The sequence below is a fragment of the Colobus angolensis genome, unplaced genomic scaffold (genome assembly GCF_000951035.1).
Source record: "Colobus angolensis palliatus isolate OR3802 unplaced genomic scaffold, Cang.pa_1.0 Scaffold17, whole genome shotgun sequence".
NCBI classification, from domain to species: Eukaryota; Metazoa; Chordata; class Mammalia; order Primates; family Cercopithecidae; genus Colobus; species Colobus angolensis.
Window position 1 is genome coordinate 3,828,642 of NW_012114821.1, and position 21,111 is coordinate 3,849,752.

The 21,111-nt window shown below is 61.0% G+C and overlaps 1 protein-coding gene across 1 annotated transcript; it reads left to right on the top strand.

Annotated features, from left to right (window-relative positions):
- Positions 1-8,223: 8,223 nt before the first annotated feature.
- GPR20 (G protein-coupled receptor 20) lies at positions 8,224-18,861 on the top strand. The gene is made up of 2 exons (XM_011938123.1): positions 8,224-8,290; positions 17,408-18,861. Exon 2 carries the CDS (start codon positions 17,432-17,434, stop codon positions 18,509-18,511), a length of 1,080 nt encoding a protein of 359 aa, XP_011793513.1. The 5' UTR covers positions 8,224-8,290; positions 17,408-17,431; the 3' UTR covers positions 18,512-18,861.
- The last annotated feature ends 2,250 nt before the right edge of the window (positions 18,862-21,111 follow it).

Below are 21,111 nucleotides of genomic sequence, written 5' to 3' on the forward strand. Positions count from 1 at the left end.
GGAGGTAGCCCCTCCTAGATCAGCACCCATGGGGCTGAAGGCAGAGAAGGTCTGTGCCCCAGGCAGACAGTGAACAAAGGCTGGTAGGGGTCCAGAGCTAGGCAGAGCCAGGGCTGCCAGTGGGGGCTGAGTTGCCCTGAGAGGCCCCCAGGAAGAGCACTCAGGACAGAACAGGCCAATTTTAGGGGGTAGCAGAGACAGGGAAGGCACTTCCTTAGTGAGAGACTCCACAGCTCTTGAGACAACCTCAAACTGGGCCCCACCAGCAAGAGCTGGAATTCTGATCCCAAGGAGTCCTCGTCCCAGCTTCCAGGGCAGGCTCTGGCCACCCTCTGGTCCCTTCGCCAAGCCTCAGGTTTCTCATCTGTAAAATGCAGGAAACAATCAGGTTCACAGTGGCTTGTAGAAACTTCTGAGGCTGTGTGTATTTCAGGATCTGGCTCAGATTTTAGAAAGACAGTGAGATGTACCTAGCGGATGTCTCATACTCACATACACCCCGTGGGGTCTGGGAAGCACCTCCACCACGCACACTGATACTTCCGCCGCGAGCCTCACTGATATGCCCACAGGGAGGGACACATGGATTCTGAATACCCTCAGGTTGGGTTCAGTCAGTTTATGCAGCTGAGTGAGCTTGTGTCAAACCTATCTAAACGCTTCCCTATCTCAGAGCAGTTTGGATTTCGGGATCCTGGGTTGGGGCTTCAGCAGGCACACATGAGATCTGGTCTGCAGCCCTCACCAGGGCCCCGCCTACCCTGTTGGGACCGCCCATTGGTGGGTGCCATCCACTCCCCTTTGCTCGGTTCCCAGTGCCCTCCCCTGCCTGCCAACCGGGAGACTTGGCATCAGCCTTCTGGAAAGTAACCTACCCCGCCAACAACAGCTTCCCTCCTCCCATTCCTGAGCACTCCTCCAGGGCGGCAGGCAGTCGGCAGAGGCAGCAGGCCTCTATAAATAGTGGCCCTGACTCCTCCACCGCCTCGCTGGGGTTGAACCCCCACTGCCCAGATGGACAGACCCAGATCGGGAAGGAGACAGGCTGGGACTTGCCCAGGACTCCCCTGGGAGGTAGGGGTCAGCCCTGGTGAGTAAGGGAGGAACCCACTGCCGGAGGGTCTCTGCACAGAGAAATGTGAGGCTCACAGCCAGGGGCCAGTCCGAGACCCTAGGCTCACCTGATGGTTCAAATCCTGGCTCCACCTCCCAGTAGCTGGGAGGTTCCTTGGAGCTTTAGCTTCCTTGCTTGTGACAGTGAAGGTAATATCAGCAGTCCGTCCCGCTGCCGCCGTCCCCCAAGACCACTGCATCCCCTTCACTCACTAAGAGATGGTCTCCTGGCCCCTAGGAGGAGAGGGCAGGGTGAACAGGTCCAGCTCTTAGGAGCCTCAGAACCTAGACAGAATGGGATGAAGCTACAGCAGGAAGGACTAAGGTTAGAAACGGGAAAGAACTTCCTGTTCATAAGAGCAGCGTGTGCCACCCCGGAAGGCTCTGTGGGGAAGTTTATACAGGCAGAGAAGGGGCCCAAATGCCTGCAATGGGGCCATGCCAGCCTGGAGCCCTGCCCTTCCCACCCATTTTTAAAATGAGTAGGCATTTGCATTTATTGAGCTTCTGCTATATACCTTCCCACATGCTCAGCAACAGAAAGAAGGAAGAAACAAGTGAAACGTTGGCCCTGTCTCAGAGGAGTCAAACATTTGGCTGGAGACAAACTTGGCTCAGGAAAATCCCAGCAAATGATCCAGGCCCAGACCGCCCTCAGAATTCAGGGCTAAGACAAGCCAGTCAGGGCAGGCTTCCTGAAGGAGGTGGCCTTGTGGCTAGAGGCTGGTTTGGATCTGTGGGAAAGGCCTTCTAGGTGGAGAGAACAATGGAGCAGAGTTGTGCAGGTGGGAAGGCTCTCAGGCTTCTGCAGAGATGGTGAGGAGAGACCTTGGGGTCGCATTCTCGGTCCTGCGCTGGTGGCCAGTGCCTGGGAGGACTTGTTCCGGAAACCCTGAACCCAAGCAACTTCCTAAAAGTTGCTCTCAGAGCCAGAGAGTTGAGAGCCTGGGTCCCCGCATCCCGCTCCTTAAAGGTCACCAGTTCCCCTGCCCACCAGTGCCAGATGTCCAGCCAATAGCTTTTAGCATGTGCTGGCCTAGGTCGTTTCGGCCACTCACAGTGACCAAAGCTCATTGCTATGAGGGAAGGTGGAGGGGTCAGGCAGAGAACAGCAGCCACCACTGCAGCGTCCCTGCATGGACACTACCCCTGGACATCTGTGCTCCCAGCTTCTGGGCCAGCGAGGAAGCCAAGGTCAGGAGAACCCGGGTACCCACGGCCACTCCTCTGAGGCCTGCCGAGCAGACAGACACAGACAGACACAGCTATTCCCGTCCCAAGGGGCCATCGGGGGCTGGGAAGGGCTGAAATAGAAAGCAGGTCCCAAGTCCTGCTGGGGACGTGGCCTGTTCTTGACCTGAGTGGACTGGGCCAACTCTGGAGGGAGCTGCAGCTCAGCCCAGCCCGGCCAGTTTGTGGTGGCTGGCCTGGGCCACCCCAGGCAGGCGCCTGGGCCCAGAAGGGATCTTAGACCCCACACTCTCTCCCCTGGGGTTCCCAGGCTGTGGGGTCCTTGTCAGTTCCCCAGGGGATGGGTTCCTGGAGCTTCCAGAGAGAAAGCAGGCCTGGCTTAATGGGGCAATCTGGGGGCTTTGTAAAGGCTGAGAGACTCCAGGCCTGGTCCCAGTTCCACCCTCCTAACTGCGTGACCTTGGACAAGTGACTTTGCCTCTCGGAGTCTCCCTTTCCTCTTCTGAAGATGGGAACAGGATGCCCCGTTGTAAGATTATTTGGTGAAGTAATAGATCTGAAGTGCTTCCCCTGTGCCTGGCACGCCAGCAGCGCTCAGTGACAGGCAGCTGTTATAGGTTTGTCTCGGTGAGCACTGCTTGTTGAGTGGCTGACCTGCTAGACCAGTGATTTCAACCCGTGGATTACATCCCCGCAGGGCTCCACGCAGCGGTGCCTCATACTTGGCCCTGTTTTGTGTTCCAGTGCCTGGGATAAGAGGTGCCAAGCAGGGCCCGCATGGCCACCACCCCAACCACCAAGCCCGCTGGACCTGTACTTGCTCTGGCACCTGTGCTGACCCCACTAGAGCCTTCCCTGGCTGGGCCAAGTGTCAGAGGAGGCCATGGAGGGAGGGAGCAGGGCCAGGCCCCTGAGAGGGCCCCGGGGCTTCCTCTGCCCCTCTCCCTGGGGAGTCTATTGCCCCAGCAGCCCCAGCGGGGGTCAGACCCCAGAGGTCCGGCCGCCTCCTCAAACCCCAAGTGGAAGGCCCCAGGGTAGTGGGAGCCCAGTGGCCTGGCCTCTGAGCTCCCAGGTTCCCACCTGACTCTTCAGGGGCCAGCTGTGTGAGCCCCAGGGAGGGCAGGGACTTGGTCCCCTTGCTCCTGTGGGGACACTCACCAGGGGGTGGGTGGGATGGTAAGTGCTAGTCCAGGTGCAGGCCAGGTGGAACGGGACACAGGGGAAGCAATCCTCCCACGGTGGCAATCCTCGGTGCCCCCCACAGTGGCAATCCTCATGCTGCTGTCTCTGCCCTGGGGGAACCCACCACTCAGCCAGCACCTCACTCAGCCAGCACCTCCTGGACTGTCCCTGGGTGGGCCTAGAGACCCAGATCACGGGAAGTGCACCCCGTCCCAACCGCAACCTGGCTGGCCGAAAGGAGGCCAGGGCGTGAAGGGGCCCCCCTGCCCAGGTGGCGGGAAGACTGGCATGGAGCTGGGCTGCCTCAGAGCTTTGATAGCTGAACCCCCTCTCCGGGCCTTGGTCTCCTCATGTATAAAAGGTGGGGCCAATTTAGAGGATACCAAGGTCCTCTAGTCCCAGTGTTCCCCCTGAGGCCCTGCTGCCCCATTCTGTAGGCTAAGACTCAGCTAGCCCCACCCACACGCCACACTCAGACCTCACCCCAGGCTCCTGGACACATGGCAAGGCCAGGCAGAGCCAGTGTGAATCCTGGGAGAGCCTGGGAGGCTCGTGACCAGACCTCCTCCACCAGCAATCCCTTCCGGATTGGGTCTTTGGAGCCTGGGACTTTCCCTCTGCTTTCTCACCAATGAGCGCAGCACCACTATCCCCCACCATTCCCTGCAGGGACCCTCCCTTGGCTCCATGGGGCTCAAGGCTGCAGCTCCTTCCATATGGGTCCCTGCAGCAGCACCAGCCCACGCTGCGTCTCACCACCATGTGCCAGCTGTGTCCAGGGCCACAGCCCTGCCAGACCCCATGATGAGGCCGTGTTCTGGGGGTGCCCCTTCCCACAGTCCACGAGGCTGAGTTTAACAGAAGGGTACTGGGAGGCTGCAAGCCAGGCATGGTTCCGGCCAGGGTCTGCATGCCCCTTTTGCTGTGTGACTTTGGACAGGCCTCCCTGTCTCTCTGGGCCTCCATTTCCCTGTGCGTAAGAGCAGGCGGTGAGATAAGATGCCCTGGAGCGACCCCTGAGTGTTGGGCAGGCATAGGGGGTGTCTTGGGGCACTGAGGGAGCCAGCCCAGAGGGCGGCAGTCCCAGCAGCCACGCCAGGATGACACCGTAGAGCTCCAGAGCCAAGCGCTAACTGTGCACCGGGCACAGCACCGGGTACCCTGGACATCCCCGGTTGTGACTGAATTCCAGGCATTCATCCCACCTCTGGGTACCTCCCCACCACCTCTCAAAGGCTCTGCCCTGCAGGGCCTCATAGCCTGCCCTGGTTCCTCCAGCCTCCAACCCTTGGAACCCGGACACGCTCTGCTACCATCAAGTCCGCGTCTTCCCCTCAGATAGGAGGAGACCACAGACTGAGCCCAGGCTGTCCCCTCACTGCTGTGGGCCTTGGGGCTGGTCCTGCCCCTGCGCCCCCAACGCGGTTTCCTTGGTTCCCACTGTGGAGCTGAGCCTCCCTGTGGAGCTGCGATGTGGCCGGCAGGACCCGGCACTTCCTGAGAGTAGGGACGCTGCCTCCCAGCCATCAGCACAGGCCACAGGGCTGAGGCTGAGGATCAGAGCAGACAAGAGAGGCGGCAGGCTGGGCTCGAACCCAGGGCTGCGCAAGGGGCCCCCACATTCCCCAGACACGCAGGCTCACCTCTCCCTGGGGCAGAGAAGGGCCCCTGCCCACCCCAGCTCTCTGGCAGGTGCCTGCCTGTTACCCAGCAAGTCCAGAGTGCAGGAGAGGGCCTGTGGGCACGGAACCCCCAAGGAAGGAGCCTGCAGGTCTCCCGATCGCCCCTCATCTGGAAGCTCTGCACTCGCCCTCTGCCCCTCCTCCATAGCTCTGGCCTCTCGAGTAGGTGGGAGTCCTCCAGAGCTGGCTGGCATCACCCCACCTTCGCAGGTCCCCTCAGACGGGCCTCACCCCTCCACACATGGCAAGAAACCGCTGCCAGGGGCCCGTGGCTGTTTACATCCTCAAGTGGCACCAAGACAAGGGTCCCTCAGGAGGGCAGACAAGGTCTGCAGTGTCAGGCACCAGCAGGGGTGGCAGAACCCACCTGTCACCACCGTCTGCTATTCCCTGTTGTCCTGCGCCCTCTCCATCCTGTGGACTGCTCAGTGGCCCGTTGTTGGCTTAATCCCTCAGGATAGGGACCCTGTAGCGCCAGCACTGCCCCTGATGGGCGGGGCTTGTCAATCCTGATTGCAGCATGGGCGGGGCTTGTCAGTCCTGATTGCAGCATTACGGGATTCCCAACCGCAGCTGCCACAGCGAAAAGGCCTTGGCGTCACAGGCCCATCCTCCTGGAAGCACAGGCTCTCGGACCCTCTCCGTGGTCACCGGAGCTGCAGGGTTGAGTCTTGGAGTCAAGGCCAAGGGTGGAGGACGGGAGCCATGGGTCGACCTGGCTCCCATGGGGGTTCACAAGGGGCCACTTCTGCATCCTGCCCAGGGTGGCCTGGTAGCCCTGCTGGTGGCTCATGTGGAGATATCATCGTGGCACTTCCCTGCACCCCGTGGGGAAGGAGGAATGGTTAAGCTGCTGATGCCTCACCGCTGGCAGGGCCTCCAAGGATGCTTCCATGGGCTTGAGAGTGCTCTCCCCCAGGCCCAGTTCCCTACAATGTCTGCCTAAGGGGCCCCTCCCACCCTGTAAAGTGTGCTGGAGCCCAGGACGAGCAGTAAGTAGGCTGGAGCCCAGGATGACCGGTCCTGCCCTGCTAAGGGCCAGTCAGATACACATGAAGGGATCCTGACCCTGGGCGCAGCCACTCTCTGACCTCTGACCCCAGTCACAGACAGCCTGGCCTGACCCGCCAGCCTGGTAAAGATGACAAGGGGGAAATTGTCCCTGTGCCCGGCCTCTTCTGAGGGTTGTGGGGGGTTGGCCCTGAGCTCGGGACCCCCATCCCTGGCTTCCCCCCAAGAGGATCCCTGGGTCCTGCTGAGAAGAGTCTCCCTGGGGGAGGAGTCAGGGAGGCTGGCCTGGGCTGTGACCCCTCCCCAGACACTTCCCCACTGTTTGCTGGGGGACCATCTCTGAGATTTCTTTGAGAATAAGCCTGAGTGTAAGGCTGGAGCCCCAGGCCCTCAGAGGTGGGCATGAGGCCTGGCACCAGTACGGTAACTCAGCCACCCTCGCCTGCTCAGGAAATCCGAGGCTCCTCTGGCTCCAGCCCTGCCCAATCTGGGCTGCCTCCAGGCCACCCCCACACAAAAATGACATTGTGTTCACCCCAACCTTCCACAAGCCCGGTGAAACTCTGCCTGCCGGGAGCCAGTGCTGGTCCAGAGAGGTGCGAGAAGCTGATGGCCAGAGACTCCTGTGCCTCTCTGGGCCTCAGTTTCCCCAGCTAAAACAGACAAGACAATGTTCTAAAGAAGATAATTGCAGCCTGTGGGCTCAGCCCTGCGGCAGCAGGGAGGCTGCTCCAGAGTAAAGAAACCGTCCTCTCCCAGAACTTTCAATGGCTCCCCGTTGCAGCACTCTGGTACCCATAGAGGCTGCTGAGACTCAGTGTGGAAGTCCTCTGCCCACTCCCAGCTTTGCTCCCCAGGAAGTATTCTGATGGCCTCCTGTCCCTCTGCCCATCTGGGCTGCCTGCCTCCCATTATACCTCCCTGTGCCCCCTCCAGGAAGCCTTCCCAGACTGCATCCCTCCCCAGCAGGCTGCGTCAGGACCCCAGGACCCACCTACTCTCTCCTGTTGTTCTGCATTGCAACTAGCCTGAGCTTGGGGAGGCCCAGCGCCTCCTCTGGGGAGCCTTCCCTGAGTCTCCGGTGTGCAGCACAACCCACTCAGCAGGCCCTCGGCGCTCAGGTGGCTTGAAGATTAAAGTGTGAGTATGAACAGAAGCACATGGGACGGGAAAGAGAGGAGATGGCGCTCTCGGTAGAGGAGACAGTACATGGTCCCAACCACTCCTCGACAACCCTGCTGCCACCCCAGGCTGGCCACAAGGCCTCCCGACTCTGAGGCTGTCTAAGGGGAGTGGCCCTCCAGCAGCCCTCTGGGATCAAGCCTGTCAATGAGCTCACGCTTCCTCCAGCACTGAGGTCCGGGAGCCATGTGCTCTCCCCACCTGCTGGCCTGGGTCACATCCAGGTCTTTCCCACACACCCATCCCCATATGCCACGTGCCACCAGTGCATGGTACAAACAGAGGTCCGGATGCCAGGCATGCAGGCTCTCGGTCATGGGCACACATGGACACAGCCAGACCAAGGACACGTGCAAAACAGAGAACCATGCAGGAGCCTAGGCTTGCATTGGCTGGAGCCTCCGTGCACGTGCCCCTCCCAGGAAGGAACCTGGGCTTTCATGTGTTCCCACCTCCTGCCCCGTACACAGCACACACAAGTGCCAGTCACCCTCTCCCGGATGGTGCAGCTGAGGCTCAGCCCCTCCGTGCCTCAGTTTCCCACCTCCTGCCCCGCACACGACACACACAAGTGTCAGCCACCATCTCCTAGATGGTGCAGCCGAGGCTCAGCCCCTCTGTGCCTCAGTTTCCCCCTCTGTCTCCAGTGGGTGTGGGAACTCTGGCACCCCAGGCCCCTCCGTGCCTCAGTTTCTCCTTCTGTTTCCAGTGGGTGTGGGGACTCTGGCGCCCCAGGCACCCTCCCTCAGGCTCTGAGCCTCGGCTCCTCCTGGGGGCGGGGAAGGAGCCTGCCCCGCCCCCACCCTGCCTTTGCCCAAAAGGAGCCCCAAGCACTGGCCTGACGTCAGGCCCTAGGAAGGCGAGGTCCGGGCTGCATGCAGATCTGAGAGCTGAGGACTCACATCTCCAGCCTGCCCGGGTGAAGCGCGGTAAGTGCCCCTGTAGGCTGGCCCCAGCCTCCCTCTCCCCAGCTCCCCTAGACAGGAGGCTCCTGAGCTGCTCCCTGCCGGGGTTCTCACTCCCAGCCAAGCAGGAGTGGGAAGGGAAGGGCAAAGAAACTGCCTCCAGATCCAGTCTGGGGAGAGCTCAGAGCAGGTCCTGCCTGACAGGGAGCCATTTCTCATATGAGAAAACGGAGACCCGAGGGAGAACGCGGGCGCGAGCTGGGCCGGTTGCATAAGGGGGAGCTGGCTGCCCACCCAATTCTGGATTTCATTCATTCACTCATTCATCCCTCCAATCAACACTCATCGAGCATCTGCTGGGCTCCCAGAGCTGGGTCTCGGTTTCCTCACCTGGCAAAGCAGCAGGGTTGCCCACAGGCCAGGCCAGGGACAGAGCTGGGGGACCTCAGAGGCTCTTGGCAGGCTCTGGGGCCTCAGCCACCACCACCCCGCAGCTGGGGCAGGGCCATGGTGAAGGCTTTGTAGACATGGGCTCCAACGCCATGCTCCCTCTTCAGAGTGCCCGTCCTGCCATCCCACAGCTCAGACCCTCTGCAGCAGCCTTGGTGCTTTCTCTACTCTCCTTAGGGGTGGGGAAACTGAGGCCCAGGGAAGCCTTGCTTGCCAGCCCCCAATGTGGACCTGGAAGCTGGCTCCAGCCCTGCGAAGCTCGCAATGGGGCTGCGCTGTGAGAAGGCGGCGGGACAGGGTCCCGAGGGGGCAGCGGGCTGGGAACTGGCCAGCAGCCAGGGTGCTGGCGGGGCAGACGTGGAGCAGCTGGCGACCTTGCAGGACGGGGAGTGCACCCCACAGGAGGCTGGGCCTGACCACTTGCCCTGTCTTCTTCCTTCAACAGCTGGCCATCCTGGGGCTTCCCTCCCCTCGCCCCACAGGACTCATCCAGTCGCTGGGCTCCGGGGCGGTCTGCTGAGTGGCCGTGGGCAAGTGGCTGCCCCTCTCTGAGCCACACGGTGCGGGCCCATTAGCAAAGGTGGGGTCTGTGGCTGAAGGGCCGGGCGTGGGGGTCATGCAGTTTGGACGGTTTCTGAGCAGCTCCTGGGGTCCACGGGGTGGTCTCGTTGTCTTCTTGTTAAGTAGTGTTAGCATCTCCTCTTTATAGATGAGGAAACTGAGGCTCAAAGAGATCAGGGGGGTCTTTTAAAATCATTTGCTCGGTCACTCAGCAGTGACTCAGTGACTCAGAGGGGCCAGCCAAGGCCAGGGCCCCTGAGGCACTCCAGTTCAGTGAGGGAGGCACAACGAATAGGAAAGCAGGGATGTAGGGAACTGCACGTGGCAGGGCACTGCAAAGGGAGCCAGGCGGTGCAGGTGTGCGGGGCTGCGGGCTCAGGAGGGCCTCCCTGAGGAGGGACGTCTGGACCCAAAGAAGCTTAAGTTGACCCCTCACCATACGTCCAGAAGCCCTCCCCACACCCCTGGCGTCTCACAGAGCCCTGAACACAGACTCTCCTTCCCACCTCTGGCCCTTCATGCTCACTGTGCCCTTCCCGCTGCCAGGAACACTGTTCCCTCTGATCCTCCCGAGGCCCATCCCAGCCGTGACCAGTCACCTCTCACCCTACCCCGAACTGTGAGATCGGAAAGGTGGGGCCAGGTCTGCCTGGGACCCCTTTGTACCCCCAGCTATGGGGTCTAAGTCCCGGTCTGACACCTCCAAACTGCACGGGGCTGCGTGGCCTGGGGCCTCTGATTCCCTCTGCACACAGGGCTGGGCACAGCAGAAGGCAGATCCCGGGCACTGGGACAAAGGGCCAGCAGGCAGATTGAGGCAGAGCTCAGCCCCTCCTGCACCCCAGCTGGGTGAGCCCGGGCACATGACTTAGCCCCTCTGTATTAGTTTCCCACAGGCACAGTGGGGCTGGAAACGCCCACCCAGGGGCATCTGGAGGGAAGTCAATGAGACCCTGGGAAGGATGAGCCCAGCAGATGCCCTTCGAATTGCGGGATCATAGCTCTCCCCCTGGGGCAGGGGCATCCAGGGCACTAGGGCGTCAGAGGGGCTCAGGGAGGGCCCTGTGGGACAGTAACTGTGGGTGCCCAGAGCCTTCACCAGGTGGCACAGGCAGAGGAACAGCATTCCAGGCAGAGGGAACAGCACATGCAGAGGGAACAGGCTGAGAGGACCAGGCTGAGGATCTTCAGGCGAAAGGACCAGGCTGAGACCAGGCAGGTGTACATGACAGAATATGCCCGTCCCAGCAGCTGCTGGAGAGGCTGAGGCTAGGGAGGGGATTTCAGGGGCTACTGCAGCTACAGCTATCCCAGCTAGAGGTGAGCAATGAACCTGGTGATGGGGAGGCAGGGAGGGGCCGGCAGGTGACATGCAGTACCTCCAACTGGCCATGCCCCTCCCAGAGGCACTGAGGTTTCCGTCAAAGCCACGGTCTCAGCAAAAGGGTTCTCAGCTGGTGGAACTGAGGCAGAGTCAGGCCAGATGGGGCCCAGGTGTCCTTCCCCACAGAGCTCAGTCTGTGCCCACCAGCGATATCTCTCTGCACTGGGGTGGAGGGAGCCCTGGCCTGTGGGTGTGGGGGCTGGGGAGAAAGACTTAGCTTCTGGCCAGGGCCACCTGGGACCTGCTAGGTGACCTGGGGTGAGTCTGACCCCATTTGGAGAGCTCAGCAAGCACCCACCCGCCTCTGGGTGGAAGAAACAGAAGCTCAGACTTTGTCAAAAACAGTAGGTGATATTCAAAAGCAGATGCCGCGAAACCAAGAATAATCATAAAAATAAACAGGCAGACAGTGCCCCCAGTCATGGCTATTGTAGCCTTGGAAGGCCATGAGGGCCACCCCATCTGGGGTGCAGGCTCAAGCACACACAGACCCGTGGGCACACATGCGGCCTCAGGGCCTCGAGAATCCCCTTGGGCACAAACTCCTGGTCCAGAGATGCCTAATCCAGCCCCTCTGCTCCCCAGCCTGTGCTGCGCTCCACTCCGGCCTGCGCTGGGTCCTGCCAGCGGACCTGTGTCTGATTCCCAGCCCCACCAGCTCCATGCTGGGTAACCGTGAGGACACCACTCACCCCTCTGGGCCTCCGGTTCCTCATCTGTAACAGCTAGGACTGCTGTGTGGCTGCTCAGAGCCCCTCTGTGGGGAAAAGCTGGGCCCATCCTCCACACCTCCACAGGCAGCACACAGGGTCCTGAGCCAGACCCCCAGGCAGGCCCAACAGTCACCCTGGGCCACCTGCTGCCCTGGGGCTGGGGCCACTCTGCTGCCCGGTCTCACAAGTGGCAGGACAGAAGCAGACAGGCTGCTGGACAGCCAAGAGAGAACTCCCAGGTTGGGGGGTGGGTTTGAGAGGAGCCCAGGGAAGTAAGGACACAGCCCTCCCCACCCACTTGCCAAGGAGGGAGGCTGACATGACCCTGGTGCCCCCCTGGAGACCTCTGGGTAGGTGCCAGCACCCCAAGTCCGGGAATCTGGCCTTCCATGGCCTGGTGCCCAGCAGAAATTCAACAAGCTGTGGGTGGGGGCAGGGAGGCAGCAGCCCCCATCAGTGCTCTGGGCACGGAGTAGTGGTGTGGCCATTGGGATGTATGGAGCAGGAATCCCAGGGGAGGGGACAAGGTCAAATAACTTCCATGCTCGATGCTCATTCCCACCCCTTGGAAGGTTCCCGGGACCATGAGCTTCACAAAGGCTCTGAGAAGTCCTGTGCTGAGCACCCATGTTGGCCCTGGCCTCTCCCCCGCTGTGAGCAGGCTGGTCCAGACAGGGCCCCATCCAGGTGCCAAAACCAGGAGCCTCCAGTGCTCTGATATCACACATTTCCCATGTTGGGGGTATCTGTGGTGTTTCTCACTTAGTCCAGACACCCTGCCTGATTTCATTCATTCATTCAACAAATATGGCTCCCAAAGACCCAGGTGAGGGAACTGGGGCTCCCAGTGACGAAATGATTTGCCCGAGGCCTCGAAGGTGGTGGGTGGTAGAACTGGCTTGCAAACCAAAGACCATTGCCATCAAGAGTGGTGATGGGACCAGGTGCAATAGCTCACGCCTGTAATCCCAGCACTTTGGGAGGCCAATGTGGGTGGATCACTTGAGACCAGGAGTTTGAGACTAGCCTGGCCAACATGGTGAAACCCCATCTCTACCAAAAATACAAAAATTAGCCAGGTGTGGCGTGGGCACCTGTAATCCCAGCTATTCCGGAGGCTGAGGCATGAGAATCACTTGAACCCAGGAAATGGAGGTTGCAGTGAGCAGAGATTTCACCACTGCACTCTGTCTCCAAAAACAAAGCAAAAAAAAAGAAAAAAGAAAGATAAAGCAAGCAAGAAAGAATGGTGATGGGAGATAGAGGGTGGGAAGGAATGTAAGTGTGGACCCAATGGTCAGAGTGATTGGGACGGGCTTCCTGGAGGAGGTGTCAGCCTTGCTCGGCTGGGAGAACTTGTGGGTAGTGAGGATGGGGCTGGGAGTGGAAGCCAATTCCCGACCAGTACCAAGACACTAGGTAGGTAGGTTTCAGAGGGAGCCAGGCCAGGTGGCATTCACCCTGAATGCCAGGGTGAGAAACCAGGCCACACCTTGCCAGCCTTGATGGGGCTTTCTCAGGGCGTTCATGCAGCCGAAGGGGAAGACGGGTGCCGCTCTCTGCCAGGCCGATCTGGGTGCTGGGCTGGTGGAACAGATGGGAGCCCTGCCCCCACCCACAGCCCTGCCTTGAGATGCTCAGAGTCCCGTGGGGAAGCCTGCAGCACATAGCAGCGCCACAGGATGAGTCCCAGGCTTGAGGAAGCGCAGGGTGCCCTCGGAGGACGCACCAGGGAGAGGCAGCCCAGGGAGGAAGAAGAAGGCTTCCTTAAGGAGGCAAGTCCAGGGGGAAGGCCTAAAAATGGGCACGAATAAGCCGAAAGGGAGAGAGCAGGAACAGCTTGGGGACAGGCCCAGAGGGCGCGTGGAGTGTTTAGGCCCCGCTAGCAGATTCCTCTGCAGAAGCATCAGTCAGGTGCAGTGACTGGAGAGGCGCGTCCCCAGCCCTGCCCAGCAATCTAGGCCTCAGGGCCCTCCCAGGGAGAACCCCCGAGCCAGCGACAGTCCCACCTTGGAAGGCTGTTTTGCAATGTGATACCTATGGGGAGGGCATGACGGGCATCCTCCTTCACCCTCTGCCCCCTCCCCTGGAGGACTCAGCAAAGCCTTGAAAGGCTGGGGCTCTCAGCGGTGTGCCCACCTGGAGGGGTGGGGGCTCTAAGGGTCTGCCCACCTCAAGGGGTGGGCCAGAAACAGAAAAGAAAGAGATGCCGCGGCGCACCTGGCCCTGCCCCACCACACCTGCAGCTGGTGCTCCGTCTCAGCCAAGGACCAAGACAGCCCTGCAGGGCAGCGTGTCCGGCCATTCCTCCTTCACAGGAGGAGAGACTGAGGCTCACAGAGAGCCCACCCAGGTCAGAGCCCTCCCTCCGTGCTGGCAGGGGCAGTGAGCGGTGTGAGAGCTGGACCTGGTCTCGGCTGCTCGCCCACTCGCCCTGAGTCCCCGCTGGCAGCTCATCCCATCATTTCATCACTTCCTGTGCCGGAACCCCTACTCTGGGCTGGCACATCAGGACAGGAACCCCCAAGGGAGATTCTATTTTGCCCACTCTACAGATGAGGAAACTGAGGCTCAGAGACTGTAAGGCCACATAGTCCCTTCAGAGATGGAGCCAGGCTTTGGCAGGGCCATCCAGGCCAGAGCCGGGGCTCCATGGCCACACTCCAGGTCCCCACCCTGCTGGGTCTCCACTCACTGACTCTCAGCCCTGGAGAGCAGGCCCTTGTTCCCTCTGTTCTGTCCCCAAGGAAGTACTTGTGTATGGGTAGGGAGCAGAGCAGGCCTGGGCCAGTGGGGAAGAGAAACCTCCCAGCCCTGGCACTGCCTCCAGGCCCTGAGCCCCAGTACCATGGCAGCACGGTCAGGACATGGTGCCAGCCCCTGCCTATGGGGCTCTGGCCAGTTGGCCCCAGCCATGGAGTCTGCTGTCTCAGACAGGCCCAGGGTACCTGCCAGGAAAGAGGGAGGAGACAGAGCCATCTCCCCCACACCCAGGTTTGGCTTGAGGACAGGGCCCTGCCTCCCCTCTCTGGCCAGCTCTGAGGGTAAGACCATGCCTCTCCCCTCAGTCCAGGCTCCCAGGGTGAGGCAGAGCTGAGGAAGGCACAAGTGACCCCATTTAGCAGATGAGGACGGTCAGGCTCACTGACCAGGCCCAGGTCTCGGCTGAGGGAGTGGCAGAGCTGGACTCAAACCTGGGTCTCTGTGCTGGTGACTGCTTGTCACCCGGGCCCTCCAGAAAGCAGAGTCTGTGCCTCTTCTGCAGGCAGAGCCAGGCAGTCCCGAGAGGGGCAGAACTTTCTCCTTTCCGCAGTCGCTCGCCAGGGGGCCACTTCCATGGGCCCGTGAAGGATCTGGAGTCCCCGCCTGCGTTCCTCCTCCTTCTGAACAAAGAGGGTGGTGAGTGGGAGCCCAAGAGAGGCCCCTTAATAATCGAATCAGGACATCCGTCGCTGTGGGAGGCGGGTGGGGACTGACAATATGGAGACAGAGACAGCCAGACGAAGCTGGGAGAGGAGGGCAGAGACAGGGACAGAAGGTCTGGGCCGAGGGCCCAGGTCGTGGCTGGGATCAGGGCTCAGAGTGCCACAGGAATCAACGCCCATTGTGCTATTAGGATTGGGGTCAGTGTGTGACCAGGGTCAAGCTCAGAGTGGGACAGGGATCGAGGTTCATCACCTTACTGGGATCATGGCTCAGTGTATCACCAAGATGAGGGCTCAGCTTTGTTTGAGATCAGGGTCAGACCCTTAGTGTTGGGAATCAGCGCATGCTTTGCTAGCTCCCTCTCCTCACCATTGTGGCCTCTGCGGTGTCCGGCACATTCTGCCCATCGCCATAGCTCCAGAGGCCGCAGAGCCCCCCACATCCCTAGCCAGGACCCCAACACCTCAGCGTTGTTGGTGAGTCTGCTGGGCTGGCCCTGGGGAGTTTTCTGGGAGGGCAGAATCCCCAGGGGCCAGTGTCACCCTGAGACTCGCTCCCAGAGGAAACGTTCTGTGTTGTTTACGATTTCTCTCTAATTGGGACACTAATATAGGCCCCGCACAGACAAATTGGAAAAGCAAAAGGCACACAGACAGGAATCCCAAAATAGTTTTTTGGCCCTGCAGTCCCTCAGTCCAGCTGCGGAGCGTCCTGGACCTTTTCTGACAGTGTTTCATCCACAGCAGAGGAGGGACCCATCTCCTTCCGGGTACCTTCTGGGGCTCCTGAGGCCCACAGCCCCGAGACGCCAGGTTCCCAGCCCCCATGTGCCCAGCCTCCTCCCCTCCCCTGGCTGCCTGCTGTGCCCCAAACCCCCTGTCTCTGGTGGCCCACCAGGGCTGAGGGAGGACTGATCTATTCATCCAACAAATGCACCCATCAATGCCCGCGTGTCAGGGCCTGGAGATAGAGAGCTTGCTTGCAGTCGGGGGGAGCTGGGAGCTGAGACTGGGCCCTCGTGTGGTGCGGGTGGCAGGAGGGGCTGGACACAGGTCTGGGCAGCACTTGACTCCTCCCACCCAGGGAGGTAGCACGCACCCAGGGCTGGGGTCCCAGAGGCAGAGGGCATGCTGGGTGACCTCATGCAGGCACTGACCTCTCTCACCCTGAGGAAGAAGGTGGCCACCGACTGGAGGGACCTGGCCCTCTGAAAGCCAGAGTTCCTTGCTGCCCTGAGCCAGGCCAGGGGCTGTTTGAAGTCAGGGCTCATTGTTCCCCAGGGGTGGGATGGGGCCACACACTGGTCAGAGGGAGTGGCCGGGCGCAGCGTGTTTACAGCGGGCAGCCACCAGGAGGGGAAGGGGCAAGGGTCCTCCCTTCTCCAGCAGGTGGGGGAAGGGCGCCGTGCAGAAGAAACAGCCCACGAGCCTCCCCACCCTGTCTTACCCCAAAGGCTTCTCCTTTCTCCTGAAAAAGCCAGAAATGCCCTTATTTGGAGGGTCAGCCCAGCTCTAGGGTGGGGGTAGGGCCGTTAACCCTTCATTTATAAATAGAGGGATAAATCACTGCCGAGTTAAACACGCCAGGGCAGGAACATAAACAGAGTGGGTGGCTCCGGCACAGCCCCTCGCCCGCTCCCCACCCCGGCCCCCCTGCCCAGGCCAGACGGGAGCTTAGTGTTTATTTGACTCACACCCTGGCTCCAGGCTTCAGCCCCAGCCAGCCACCCCACAGGGGCCTCCGTCTCCTTTTCTGTGGGTTGGGGGGATTATAGAGGTGCCTGCCTCTCAGGGACAGTAGGAGCCTGGGGTGCCCAGTGGGACTGGACCTTGGCTCCCATCCAGCCCCACTGGACAGTCTAGTTCCCTTTGTGAAAGCCCCTCATGAGGACCCCTGTCTAGGGCATTGACCTGACGCTGGCCTGGGAGGAGGGGAGAACAGATGGGTGGTCCCGGAGGATGGGGGCCATGACGGTGGGTGTGGGGACAGGGGAGTGGGCAGGGCAGTCAGAGGTCCCCACCACCAGCAAGGCTCTGGCCCAGCAGAACTGGTTCCTTGGCCACCAACTCTGCTGGTGCTGCTGTGCTGACCCGCTTGCTGCATCACCCCATCAGCAACGCCATCACAGTCACATAGATGAGGAAGCAGGTAGAGAGGCTACATGGCCTACCCGAGCACGCACACTAGTCAGTGGCACAGCTGGGGCTGGAGCCAGGCCCTGGAACTGCACCCTGGAGCCCCGTGGTCATGCCCGTATCAGCTCTCCATCCTGAGGACAGCCCTGCACTGCACATGTTTCCACCTCCTCCTCCTGCCAGGACGGTCGCAGAAACCTCCACATTTTGTCAAGGCTCCATGCTGGCCAGTGCCAGGGCTGGAATTTGAACCCGTGTCTGAATCTGAAAGCCTGTGCCTTTTCTGCTGACGTCCGAGGCTCCCTCTGGGTAGAGCCAAGGGAGCAGGCATTTGAGGCCCCGGGCCAGGCGAGGGCATGGAGGTGGGGGCTGCTGGGCGTGCAGGGGCAGATGGGCTGGCTGAGTTCCGGGCCTCAGGGCAGGGCTTAAGGCCAGGCTGGCACCTGAGGTGACCTGGTCTCCTTGCTTCCAGGCCTGGGGTGTGCAGGCTGCCGTCATGCCCTCTGTGTCTCCAGTGGGGCCCTCGGCCAGGGCAGTCCCCAATGCCACCGCAGTGACAACAGTGTGGACCAATGCCAGCGGGCTGGAGGTACCCCTGTTCCACCTGTTTGCCCGGCTGGACGAGGAGCTGCATGGCACCTTCCCGGGCCTGTGGCTGGCTCTGATGGCAGTGCACGGAGCCATCTTCCTGGTGGGGCTGGTGCTCAACGGGCTGGCGCTGTACGTCTTCTGCTGCCGCACCCAGGCCAAGACACCATCAGTCATCTACACCATCAACCTGGTGGTGACCGATCTGCTGGTGGGGCTGTCCCTGCCCACACGCTTCGCTGTGTACTACGGCGCCAGGGGCTGCCTGCACTGCGCCTTCCCGCACGTCCTCGGTTACTTCCTCAACATGCACTGCTCCATCCTCTTCCTCACCTGCATCTGTGTGGACCGCTACCTGGCCATCGTGCGGCCCGAAGGCTCCCGCCGCTGCCGCCAGCCTGCCTGTGCCAGGGCTGTGTGTGCCTTTGTGTGGCTGGCCGCCGGTGCTGTGACCCTGTCGGTGCTGGGCATGACGGGCGCCCGGCCCTGCTGCCGTGTCTTCGCGCTGACTGTCCTGGAGTTCCTTCTGCCCCTGCTGGTCATCAGCGTGTTCACCGGCCGTATCATGTGTGCACTGTCGCGGCCAGGTCTTCTCCGCCAGGGCCGCCAGCGCCGCGTGCGGGCCATGCAGCTCTTGCTCACGGTGCTCATCATCTTTCTCGTCTGCTTCACGCCCTTCCATGCCCGCCAGGTGGCCGTGGCACTGTGGCCCGACATGCCACACCACGCGAGCCTCGTGGTCTACCATGTGGCCGTGACCCTCAGCAGCCTCAACAGCTGTATGGACCCCATCGTCTACTGCTTCGTCACCAGTGGCTTCCAGGCCACTGTCCGCGGCCTCTTCGGCCAGCACAGAGGGGAGTGTGAACCCAGCAGCGGTGATGTGGTCAGCACGCACAGGAGCTCCAAGGGCTCGGGTCGTCATCACATCCTCAGTGCTGGCCCTCATGCCCTCACCCAGGCCCTGGCTAATGGGCCCGAGGCTTAGGGCTCATGCCAGGGGCTGAAGGTCGGGGCTATCTGGGCATGCCAGCCTGGACACCCACCATGCCAGGGGTGGCAATCGGTTTCATCTCGATTGATTGGTGATGGCTACCCAGAGCACTGCATTGAGTCTAAGGCCACTGTGCTGTGGTTGATTAGCAATGTCTGCCACTGGCTCCAGATGGGATGTGGCGGCCTGAATGCCAGTGATTTGCTGTTCCTGGGGTATCGCGCGTCCACTGAAAACTCACAGGGGTAGCCAGGAGCTGCTCCTCACTTTGGCCAGTTTGTCTCCAGAAGGAGTTCCTCAGAAAAAAAGACAAAGTGGATTCCATTGACTAGAAGGATGAGCTGAAAAAGAAAAAAGAAAAAAGGACAAAGATTATTTAGGTACTCGGAATTCCCAAGAGAGTTAACAACAACAATGCTCCCTCCAACACCCACACAGGAGGAAAAACAAGGACAGAAAGCAAAGGCCAGGGAGCATTAATGTTGCATTAATGGAGGTGCGGGGGGGTGCATGTCTCTGCAAGACCCCCCCCCCACCTGAGGCCTCCGTGAATTGCACGATAGAACAGCAGACACCCACAGGCCGCTCTGCTGTGAGCAAGCACTTTGATATCTGGGTTGACACTTGAACCCGCAACAACCCACAAAGAACGGGCGATTTTTCATCCATTTCTTGGTGCTGCAGGGGTCAAGTGACACACGCAGGGGCCACAGCTGGGAAATGGCAGGGTCAGAATGGGAACCAGCCCCACCTCCTCCAGTGCCCTTGCACCTCCTTCCACAGAGACTGCACCATCTTCCCAAAGCCCTCACTCCAGGAATAGCCTCAGAACGGCCCACCTGCTGCCCCAGGCAGACGGCAGTGCTCACTGTCCCGTCCTATGGATAAGAGAACCAAGAGCGAAGCCACACAGCCACGAGCCCAGGCATGCCGGGTGGCAGCCACCATCTCCCCATGCAAAGAGCCATTTTTCTCCCCTCCGGGGGCAGAGAGGTCGTGACCAGCTGCTCTGGCCCAGCTCACTATGCGTCCCCATGCCTTCACTAGGGAGGGAGCTTTTCTCTGGCTGGGGCCTCTGGTCATCTCCTCGGAGCTGGACTCCAGGATTGCCTCCCATGTGCCTTCTGCCAAGTGTCCAAGCTCCCAGCCCTTTCGGCACTGGTGTATGGGGAAGGGGGCCCGTGGCGACGGAGAGGAGTGTGGGGCATCCCTGGCACTTCCGGCTCCGAGGCCCTGCCATCATACCTGGCCATAGCCACTGAAGCAGGCGAGATGGGCTCGGGTCCCCAGGCCAGGCCTTTGGCTACAGAGAAGTCCTACACACTCAGGGTGACCGTGGCCTGTGTGGCTGCGAGCAGGAGGGGGAGGAGGAGGAAAAGACTGGGGCTCCCTGACTCGGCTTGAGGCAGAGTCTCCTATCCCCACTTTAGGGTCCTGGACTTTATATCCCGTGTTACAAATGAGGAAACTGAGGCTCGGAGGGAGAAAGGGGCTTGCCAAGGTCATAGAGTGAGTGTCTGAGTCATCCAAGGCCAGTGCTGTCCTCACCAACCCCAACTGTGGCCATGTGGGGCAGCTGGGGTGGGGGTTGCTGGCCCAGAGGAGGCAGAGGCGTGCCCAGAAAGGTGGTGGAACTGGGAGTGCTGCCAGGGCTGCTTCCTTCCTGGGTCCGGATGCCCAAGAAACAGTGGGTATCGCCATGGCCACCAGCATTCTTGACACTTACCAGGCACCAGGCACAATTCTGGAACCTTCCCCCAGCCCCTAGCTCTCTGGCGTTGTTCAGAGAGAGGCTGTGGCTTACTAGGGACGCAGGGTTCCACAAGGCAGAGGGGTCCAGAAAGGAGGCGGCTGGGGGCGGGGCTGTGCGTGCAGAAAAACCCCACTGACCCCAGGGGCAACCTTCAGGGCGGCTTTCAGGCAAGCAGGCACCACAGCAAGCGAGCCGCCATTCCCAGGGCTGCGAGTCGGCACCCACGTGGTCACGCACCTAGAGCTGAGGAGCAAGGGGTCAGGGCTCAGGTGTCCTGCTCAGCCCAAGCCTGGCTGCGGGCGTCCCTTCCAGGCTTATGTGGCCCAGCAGTCCCTGAATGGCCTTGCTCCTCTCGGACCCCGCCCCCCCCCCCACGCGCACAAGTCATCCAGGGCCAGGGACTCTGGACTCCACTCCTCCAGGGGCTGTGGGTCCTCCTGCTCCACCTTAGGGATTGCCCAAAGCCCCAGAGACTACCTGCCGGCTCCCACTCCTGCCCCTCAAGCAAGCTCTGCACGTGGCCTGGGGTATGACACCCCTCTGCCCTTGGTCCCACACTGTACTGTGAAGATCCCTCCAGGCCGGGGCCACAAGGAGGCGGGGGACAGCGGGAAGGGGTGTTCAGGCGAGGGGAATGGCCTGGGCAAAGGTGAGGCCGAGGCCGCCTCGCTGGGGCCCGTGAAGGGCCTTCCATGCAGCTTCCCGGCCCCCTCCTCCTCCAGTGTTCCCTGTCCCTTGGGCCTTCAGCTTCCCCGTCAGTGCCTCCCAACCTGGCTCCATTCCTGGTTGTCACTCTAATTCATGCTGAAGAGTGAATGGCTGACACTCGAGGATTGCTGTG